The sequence below is a fragment of the Tripterygium wilfordii genome, chromosome 14, assembly GCF_013401445.1.
Source record: "Tripterygium wilfordii isolate XIE 37 chromosome 14, ASM1340144v1, whole genome shotgun sequence".
NCBI lineage: Eukaryota > Viridiplantae > Streptophyta > Magnoliopsida > Celastrales > Celastraceae > Tripterygium > Tripterygium wilfordii.
The window spans coordinates 4,788,067-4,798,875 of NC_052245.1; the positions used below are offsets into that span (position 1 = coordinate 4,788,067).

At 37.0% G+C, this 10,809-nt stretch overlaps 2 protein-coding genes across 2 annotated transcripts; both read right to left on the bottom strand.

The window, feature by feature from the left end:
- Positions 1-473: 473 nt before the first annotated feature.
- On the bottom strand, positions 474-2,741 carry LOC120014844. The gene is made up of 2 exons (XM_038866923.1): positions 2,537-2,741; positions 474-1,459 (listed from the first exon to the last, which is right to left on the bottom strand). Exons 1-2 carry the CDS (start codon positions 2,576-2,578, stop codon positions 731-733), a joined length of 771 nt encoding a protein of 256 aa, XP_038722851.1. The 5' UTR covers positions 2,579-2,741; the 3' UTR covers positions 474-730.
- A 459-nt stretch (positions 2,742-3,200) lies between these two features.
- On the bottom strand, positions 3,201-10,515 carry LOC120014842 (GDP-Man:Man(3)GlcNAc(2)-PP-Dol alpha-1,2-mannosyltransferase-like). The gene is made up of 7 exons (XM_038866921.1): positions 10,080-10,515; positions 6,837-7,123; positions 5,379-5,565; positions 4,980-5,048; positions 4,675-4,868; positions 3,845-3,954; positions 3,201-3,757 (listed from the first exon to the last, which is right to left on the bottom strand). The coding sequence occupies exons 1-7, from the start codon at positions 10,377-10,379 to the stop codon at positions 3,519-3,521; spliced, it is 1,386 nt and encodes a 461-aa protein (XP_038722849.1). The 5' UTR covers positions 10,380-10,515; the 3' UTR covers positions 3,201-3,518.
- Positions 10,516-10,809: the final 294 nt, after the last annotated feature.

Consider the following 10,809-nt stretch of genomic DNA (forward strand, 5'->3'; position numbering starts at 1 on the left):
CTTTGAGATAAGATATCAGATTGTCCTACACAAGAAAAAGAAACAGGACGGCTTCAATAACAATCACCAGTTATTTAGGGCCCCATTCACATTCAGACATGGGAGCTCATCATAAAGACGAGCTAAAAGATTGATACGACTTCTGATCCACCACTCTCCCTCTGCTACTGTACACTGTTCTATTCATCTATACAGTTTGGACTTTCATTGAGTGCAGCAGTATCTTTTCAGTTTCCTCCATTATTTGCTGCTATAGCTTTCTGAAGATAGCGTATAAATATCATGAGGAAGTTGTGCAGAATTCAACAGCATTTCGCAGAATGACAAATGGGTATTAGGAGAAAAACAACTGAAAAATATGATAAACATGAGTCTATTTTTCACATTGTGCTAGTACCACAGATGGTCAATGATACAAATCATGAAGTAATAATCTTACAACCAGAATTTAGTATGAGCTAGTAAGTTTCAAGTTCCTGCGGAAGATCAGTATATCCCAATTCACATTATAGTCGTAAGTTTATCACATAATTAACAAAGAAATGAAAATGATGTGATTTACATGACCACCACAAGTTGTATCAGTTGCTTTGCGCATAATTGTCGAAAAAAATTTCTGCAATCATCAATATATATGGTGTACAAGAGCTTAAAATCCTAGACATGCAAAGAAGAGAGTCTAAAGTGAATCAAAATGGTCTATGACTTTCCATGAGGTATGAGCACCACACTAGTACTCGTTAAAATGGATAGCACCGACCTTCCAGACGATGTAAGTTGTAGCAAACATTACAGTGCTGATAAAGACAAAAGAAAAGGCTATGAAGAAGAGATCAGCGCCCCCAGGAAACTGAAAAGTAAGACCCTGCTTAGGCATGCCCCGGTCTCTGTCATCAAACAAGTTTGTAGGGGCCTCAGGAAGGCGAGATCTTTTCTTTCCCTTATCACTTTCTTTCAGAGCATCCAATAATTTCCTACCCATTTCTGGTTTTGATGACTTAAAATCTGTATAACGATTAAGAACACGGGCTGCTTTTAGCCTCTCTCTTGCTGTTAGAGACGCTCTTTTTGGTGTGGATCGCATGTTGGGAGACGATGGTGTCTCCTGCTTAATAGGTGAAGAAAGCACTGAACCATTAGAATTCCCAGATACTTGAGACCTTGATTCATCGTCTTCTGTATTTTGAAACTCATTAATTCCTCCTGGAGAATCCGGTGAGGGGGAATTTGGTGCTGAAAACTGATTATCAGATAGTGATGTTCCAGAATTTCCACTACCCTTATCACTCATGTCTGATGCAAGCTGATCACTATTTGCAACTGAGAGGCAAAATCCCCACTTATTTTCCTTCATAAAATTCCTTGAACCAAACATTACGAAGGGAGATGTAAATTGAGCTGCCTTTGGTGCCAAAAATCCCACATAAGACCTCGATGTATTCTGGTGCCTAGATTGCAACTTTAACAGAAAAACACTTCAGTAAGATAATCATGGGTCACAACCACCACCATGATTTGGCCGCATCATATGAGATTAGGTATTAAATACATATTTCCATGGCTTAATATTATGTAAAGGCACATCCATTCATTTCAAGAAATAGTCAATGAAATTCTAATTGAGCTCTGGAGTTTCACTACTATCACAGTCCAAAAGGGGTCCCTTAGCAAGTTAACTGGATATTCAACTGAATTACAGGCAAAATGCACGTCAGCGAAGGGAATCTATGATTGCATTTTGAAAGCAAACCTTTGATATTCTCATGGTTCTCATACAAGTTTGGAAAACACTTTCCTATTTCCAAACATCAGAACAACAACATTTTAAGAAGCATAAGAAAAAGACCAAGTTTTGAAGAATTTCATCTATGATTGCACAGTGCTATCTATGAGCAGAATCAATTGATAAAAGAGTAGGCAAGAAAGCCATGAATTTCATTGAGAGAGATGCCATAATGCAAGAATCGGGTAATAACATGTTCCAATAACGTGTTCACTAGTCGCTTGCTTGTAATCGATCCATGAAGCTTTGAAAGCAAACTGTTAAGTTTCAATACCCAAAGAAGTTAATTGTCAACAGTTGTTGTAGACTGTAGTCTTCAGTTACTGATTAGAGAAGAGCAAAACAGTCGGGAGTAAACTGCAAGGACATTCTTGATACAGCTTAATATGAGTACATTTTGAAGCCATATTCAGCATGTTTTCCTTCACTTCCACTATTTCATCTTTAAGTATACCCAGATTCCTTTAATTTTCTGAAAGATTATGTAACCTAGTTTATGTTAACCAACCAACCAGAATACCAGATAATCAAAACAGTCAAGCAACTAACCAGTGCTCAATCCAAACCTGTAGACCTCAAAATCAACAGAAAAACAACACGAATCTACCCAAACAATTACAATTTCCAATCACAGAACAGAAACCCAACTCATACGTGGATAAAAATAGCAATAAAACGCTTTCAGGCAATGGTAGGACGTCAGAACAAGTGACCTAAAGCATGAAATGAGCGAGATAAAGAGGTGAGGATTACCTTTGAGTTGAAACCAACAACTGAATTCAGGGAAACGGCCATCTTTGGTTGTCGTTTAAGGCCCAACCATAGATGGTGAGGCGAGAGAGTTTCTCCCAGTTTGTTCTTTTTTCCCCCTCTGTAGGTGTGATTTCAAGGTCGGTGGCATGAACGGAAGAGATGAGGTATTGCCATTTGCCACCCCCACTGTCTTTCACGGGCGCGTGCAACGAATAAATTAGGAAACCTTAAAAAGAGAAAACAAAAATAAATTAGAAAATTGACTTACAATTTAAATAAATATTAAATAAATTACATTTTTGTTTATTAAATAAATCTGAACCACTAATTAGAGTGATAGGGATGAAGTGTATATCACCTTTATGATCAGGAATGAATCTCTCCCGTTTCAAAAAAAGAAAAAAATGCATGGAAAAACAAAATGAGTGTGAGGGATGATACTCCACCGGCTCGAATGCACGATCACCTCCTCCCGTGCGTTACAATTCTCCTCCTCCGGTGCCCAACCATATGTGAGGCATGGCAACCAAGTGCCCGACAATATGTGAGAGGCTATGGCAACCGATGGGGAAAATTATTAACAGAAAGGCAAAGACATTCAGGGAGGGGACTCAATCAACAGATTTGAACGAGTCACAAATCAAGTGGGAACGCACAGCAGGAGTAAAACAAATATATGGATAAAATACAGTTCTCGTATTACAGCTTACCAATCTCAACTTCTACTGTTGTACACACAAACTTGCGCCAAAACTGCTTCTGATTCATCAACAAAATTAAGCTTTCCTAATTACATTGACACCCAAAATTCAAGTTAACCCAAGTCAACCAACAAACCCTCATCTATCTACCTTTCCGGGTATTTGTTAAAGTGGATCATCCACAAGGAAAAAGGAAAATAAGAAGATAAGAGTAGATGAAAGAGATGTCCATACATCTAAGTTACAGGTATATACAAGGTTTCCAGTTCATCACGAGGATGTCATGTCGGATACATAATCGGTCTGATTGCAGCTTTTAGATCTTCATAAAATCTTTGCTCTGAAAATCTGCTGGCTCTTATCCGTGCAGAAGCGGCTATCTTCAGCCTCTCAGTCTCCGGCATCCTTACTATTTTCAAAATGGCATCTGCATACTCCTCTACCGTGGAGGCAAGAAATCCTGTTTGCTGTCCATCTTCTTCTTGAACAATGTCCATTTTCGGTCCTGCAGAGTTATGAGCTGCAAAGGGATGGAATGGAACTTATGCAAAACCAGCTGTGACAATATCTTTTTGAATAGAATAAAAAAGTAATTTGATATGCCCACCAATTGGTATGCTGCCAGCAGCCATATACTCTACAACACTTATGCCAAAGTGCTCATCAACCATGGAATGGATTCCAGCAACTGCACCTCCCAAAAGTTTCACCAAGTCCCTACATTACAAGAATTTAGCATCGAAAGCAAAAAAATCCAGTTCACCAACTTGTTTCACGAGCAAAAAGAGAGGCTAGGGTCGGGATGAAAAATATTTCACCGCAATTTTTGCACACTAACATCCGCAAAAATTGTCACCCTTATGAAGTAGATTGTTAAATAATAGGTGATAAAAACAACACTGCAATATAGAGCAACATCATAAAGACAGAATTATGGCAAAAGGTGTCGACTTTCATGAATCTAACAATTCTACAGAAGTTGGCAACCTCGATATATATGAAATATGCCTTACAAAAAACTAACTCCTTCAAGACACAGATCTGCAATCCACATACCAAAATAGGCCATTTGTGGTATGGATACAGCCCAATAATCATACTATGGCTCACGTCTCTGCCAACAAGGAGTTGGCAATTAATGAGGCAATTTATGCTACATTTTGCATGATTAGGGAACAACGATCACTAACCACTGCGATCTTTGTCCAAGCATAGCAAGCTCATAGATCGATCTGAAAATTACTGTGAAATACACTACATGGAAAAATCTGACCAATTTGATGATCTTTGTACACAATTAGCCACGTAAAGTAACATCAAATGATCAAGGAGCCACAGAAGTTGACATGCAATCTGCTTCCCATATAAAATGCTAAAAAGTATAGAGCTTTGAGTAATATTAAATGGATTGTAGGTCATAAATAGAGAGACTAATACCTGTACATCACATTCTTAAAGAATTCCACGTCTCCATCCACCTTCAAATCAATGGCTCTGTCTTTCAAATTCTGCATTCTATCCTCGTCTGATTTATTTCGGCAACTGCCTACAAATTGGAGCTTAGGCCTGGGGAAGTCAGTAGCTAACTTCTGAATGGCAATTGAGAAGGCCTCAAGTTGAACAGCATGGGCCTGAGACAATAATCAAGTTAAAAGGAAATAATATAACACATAAAGGCCCGAGAATTGAGCCGCTAAGATAGTGGTACCTTGAGCTCATAAGATTTACTTAAGTATGCCCACCTTCTCGGGACGAAATTGAGCAACAGATACAATAATCGGGGGGTCGGCTGGTCTTTCCAAAGGAAGAGCCTGATTGGAATTCAACTAGTTAAAAACTCGAGACTTCCAGAATAGCAATATGTAAGAAAACTTAAACAATGACATTAAACAGACAAATCAAGTTGCAGGACGGAACAAACTCTGCTACCTGCTTCAGTAGAATCAATATTAAATATACAAAGAGAAGACAAAACCAATTAAAGAACTATGATTTCACTAACTTAAATAGACGTAACTCATAAGCCAGTCTAGCTGCACTAAACAAAAAAAGGGGAAGAAAGCCTAATTTGTAAGGTAACAAAGCCTTTTTAGATAACTACCACTTCGTTTACAGAATTAAATAAACAAAAGATAGCAAACCTGAAGCCCAGATGTATCACAAGGAGGATAAACTCTTTTTATTCGGTCAGGAATTCTCCAAAGCTTTTCAATATGAGAATGCGTCCATGAAGAATTCACCATAGCTAGGTGTGCACAAGATCCCACAAATCCATACATCCAGCTAAAGCATGTATAGTAAATGATTTTACAACGTGATAGCCAAATGCTGCCAAAAAGAAGATATTTGTTAGATCCCACATGACATAACAGGAACACCAACTACGTAGTCAAATTTTATTCAAGGTCGCATCATGTAAAATATCTACAACTGGTGTTTATTAAACCAAAATGTTAGAGATATATAAAATAATACATCTATATATCTCTAACACAGCAAGAAATAGAATGTAGTCTCTCTTTCAAGCACTGAGGCAGAGTACAGAGCTATGGCCACTACCGCTAAGGAGATTGTTCATCTCAGACATCTCCTTAGTCTTTTAGGTCTTCCCATCTCCAGTCCGACCCCGTTGTGACAACCGGAGTGCCATCCATATTGCCAGCAATCTGGTTTTTCATGAGAGGAGGAAACAATTGAGATCGATTGTCATTTTGTTAGAGAGCAATTCCTGTCAGATGTTCTCTCTACCCTTCACTTATTTTGCTGAGCAGCTTGCAGACTTTCACGAAGTCCCACACGGTCTCTCGTCATCAGCTTCTCATTGGCAAACTCTCAGTGTTTGATCCACCTTGAGTTTGAAGGGGGTGTTAGAGATATATAGATGTATTATTTTATATTATACTTGAGGACGCTCTACTCTTTATGTTAAGCCTCTATATATGCTTACTTGTAACCCTAATTTTATTATCAATAATAATATCTTTATTATCATGGCACGCTAGATAGGGGACGAAACTATGACCTTTGCTCCGATACCATGATAAGAAAGCTATTATTATTGATAATAAAACTAGAGTTACAAGTAAGCATATGCTTAACATAAAGACTAGAGTGCCCTCAAGTATAATATAAAATAATACATCTACATATCTCTAACACAGAAAAGAATAAACAAGACCATAAAGTTTCTCTAACTCCAAAATTGGTCAACCATATAGGTATAATTCCCTGACCATGTGTTTGAGGGTACAGAGGGTCCGGAAAGGTAAGGACTAAGATGGAAGGGAACCAAATTTTTCAGTTTCTAATGAAAGGCTGATGTCTTGAGAGGAAAATTTGTGAATTAATACCACTAAAAAAATTCTGAGCCCGAATTGAGTTCCCTCGGTAAGATCTAGGCCCCAAGTATAAACAATTGTGCATAGTGTCAAAATTCCACAGAAGCTAGAACATAATTCAACAACTCTACCTCCCGGCAAAATATCCCCCTAATTTTAAAAAATACTGTTTATTTTCTTTTCCCTAGAGTGTGACTTAACAGACACATTCTTAAGAAGATGCAACCAAAATGAAGCATGGGCGAGTTACTAATATCAAACCTTTGAGCAATTAAGGCGTTGTTGTTGTACATCGAGTTCCTTTCACGAACACGAGAAATCATGTCTAAACTGATTGTAGGGTAATGAGTGTAACATATAACTTTGCATCCAAATAACCGAGCAATCGGATAAGTGAAAGCATATCCGCTAGTATCAAAGTAATATAGGGGTGTAAGATTGCATAAAGCTTCCCATGAAAGATAGACTGAACCCAAGCTTTGACCAATCATGGTGAAGTGAGGATAGGTGGTTTCTTCAATCCATTTTCTTTTATACAGATGCACCACCTGAAGATTTGAGAAATTTACGTAACATGAACAAGAATAGAGAAATAAAAGGAAAACCAACATATTAAGATTTTACCAATTGCTTGGCTCCTAGATACAATAAACAGAGACCATGAAATCCCACATAAAATGTTGAAATTGCAGCTAACTTAGGAAATCAGTAGCGTCATTCTACAATCACCATAACAAGGATAAAAGAGAGAACTGATAGTTAATATACAAGCTTTCGTCACTAAAAAAATTGTTATCTGAAAGGTTTAGACAAAAGAATGACTTAATGAAGCAGTAGAAGTGTAGAACAACTGAAAAATATAAAGTAGATGTAGAAGTCAATTACTGCTGCCATAATCTTTCACTATTTAGATCACGTCAAATTCAAAGACAAAAAAATGGTGCAAAGATAAATGAGTTGGCTGCTATTACATATCTAATTATCCACCATCAATTTTGGAAAAACAGTTTATCCGACAAGGTCCTTGTCTCATTTATTTGATAGTACACTTTGATGAGGATAGAAGTTCAAACCACTAAACTTGATATTCACTGAAATTTTCTGGAGCACATCATGATTTATTATCCAAATCAGCAAAATCCCAAGCCGAGCTGAAAATAGTTAGAGGATATTTTTCATAATTGATTCTCAAAAAATTGCATATCGTCAGAAAATATCTCAAATATGAAGAAAGTGAATACACTTTTATATTTTACATCCCTTATTCTAAAACTGATGCAGGAGGAGTAGTGGAGGACCATTAATATAGGCTTTTATAAGTTAGTCTATTATTGGGTTTATTTTAACTAAGTTTCTTTTAGTTTTCATATTAAGGGTATTGTCGGAATTTCCAGGTATGTTGGAATTTCGAATTTAGCATTAGTTATTTGTTTTATGAGTATTTTATTAGGTTATTTCCCTAAGTCAAGTCCTAGTTATAATTGGAATCATATTAATTTACTTTTAGGAATTCTAGTTTTATTTGAAGGAAGTTTATTATGTAATTAGGATTACTAGGAGACCTATATATATGGATGCAAGTCAAGAATAAATAATATGAGAGTTTTTATACAAATTTACTATAGAAGAGATTCCTTAGGCACGCTCTGTGAGAGGTTGAGAGGGGAGGGTGAGTTTATCCAACCCTACCTGAGAGACTCAGGGTCCTTTTTGTTTGATTCAAAAATTCAAGAATTTTGTTCCAGTTTTAGACCTGGAAATTGTGAATTTCTGTCATAGGGTTCTTAATTTTTGGGCTTAATTTGGGGGTTAGGGTTTTGGTTGCTCAATCCTAAACAAAATCTACATCAGTAGTTCCAAAACTACATCAAAAACTCTACAGTAATGACCTATGATTACAACGTTAATGATTTACGATATAAAACAATAACTCCAAATCTAATGTATAAGCACTTAGAATAAAAATTAAAGGAGCAAAATTTCAGCTTTTCTGGAAAACTAAGAGTGTGTTTGGTTTGTTTTCTATTTTCTGTTTTCATTTTCTATTTTCCGAAGAACAGGAAACATGTTTGGTTTATAAATAAGAAAAATATGTTCTATTTTCTGCATACTCAGGGTCAAAGCAAAATAAAAAATGGATTGTCAATGTATATTGCATATAAAAATACAAGTACACGTGAAATACGACGCAGGTTTCCCAAAATATTATAAGAAAGTCACAGTAATTAACTTAATCTTGTCTTTAAAATGGATTAATTGTCTGCATGTCAATTAATCATTGTACCAAATACCACATTTATGCTACTTTACCACAATACTGTTTCTCGAGCAACCCCTGTTTCTACACATCTCACCTCCCAATCTATCGGTGCGTAGGGGTCGGCATCTGGCAGGGCCGGGCCAGAAATATGAGGCCCAAGCATGGCCCGAGCCCAAGCCTGGATTTACTATCCGTGATTCAGGCTGAGCTTGGGACGAAAATGGAAGCCCAAGCCCAGCTAGGGCCCAAATGAGTCGGGCCAATGGGCCAAGCTTTGGGCCTTGGGCCGGGCTTAGCTATTACTATTTTTTGATACACATATATATACATATACGTGTAGACATATATACACACATATATTTACATGCATTACGCTCAGTAGATGTATATATATATATATATCATTGCACATATATATACATGCATCACAGTGGACATATATACACACACATATCCAAGGCTATAACTTCATTCGATTTTTGACTTTCTTGGTTACCAAGGCATTTTAGTCACTTCATGGCTTTGTTATTTCTATTTGACTTTCCGATACGTCTCAAAAATCAAAGTACGCCAACCTCAGAGTACTAGCATTGAAGATTGAGATACGAAGACGACGGAGTAATTATTGAGCCGGTGTTGTCTTTTTATTGTTTTCTATTTTCTAAGCATTTTCCATTTCTGACGTTTCTCAAATTGACCAACCAAACACGTTTTCCATTTATTTTCTATTTTTCTAGAAAATGAAAACAGAAAACACACGGAAAACAAGTAGACCAAACGCACTCTAAACTTCTCCATTTACTTTTAAATCACCTCCCACCACCTAAAAGAGGGGAAAAAGATCGCACAGCACAAACCAACTCAACTCAATTTCATCAAGTCCACAGTACTTAGAAAACTCTAATACCTACATCTGCACCTGCTTAATCATTTTGACTAGGTGTAAACATCTGCTAGAAGTTCACTTCTTCCTCTATCTTGTCAAGCCTTGCTTGAAATCTATCTGTGCATGCTACAATCAATACCAAGGAAATAAACAATCACAAAGTCCCCATATCACAATAAAATAAATTAGCAATAAAAATTATAATCCCAAAACCAAAGAAACTAAAACCAAACAGAAGACACCTACAAAGCACAGCATCACCAAACAATGATGTAGCAGCAGCACATATCCAGTTTTACATACACATATGGAGGGAGACCCAAGGAAGGACGAGAGAGAGAGAGAGAGATGAGGGTACCATGGGAGGGCTAAGGAGCCTGACCCCGAACCGATCGTTGGCCCGAGTGATTAAGCTCTGTGGAGAGGCATCAAGATCGCCGGTGTAGACAACAATGTCAAGATCCGATCTCTCTTCTTGAATGGCTTTGACGGCGCACCACAACACCCTCTCGCCGCCCCCACCGTCGTTGGTGTAGGGATGGAAGAAACCAACCACCCTCTTCCTGTTTCTTCTGCAATTGATGATGTGCGAAACGAAGGTCAGGATCCAGACCAACAAAGGTGTGATTGTAATCCATACGAGAGCCCCGTTTCCCATCACAATACAAAAGATTTCGAGGGTTTTAGATCGAAATTGAGTGAAATATCAATGGCGGAGTAAAACACAATTTGGTGGACTGGTTTCCTGCTTAATTCAACTGCGCTCAGACACGACAACCGTGAAACTTACCTCACTCGATTACAGCTCTTCATTTTCTTTTTTTGATTGAATTTCAGCTATTCATGAATGTAGGGGCTCCAATTCCTAACTTCAATTTTGTTTTTTTTTTTTTTTTTGCTTAAAAATGACATATTAAAAATATTTAAAATTTAGAAATTAGGATTTAGAGTTTAATTTTTAGTGTTTAGAGTTTAGGGTTTAAAATTTAATTTTTAGATTTTTTTTTTCAAAATTACTATATTATAATATTATGAACATTAAAATAATCAATCATACATTTTAATTCATGATTTAATTATTTTTGGGG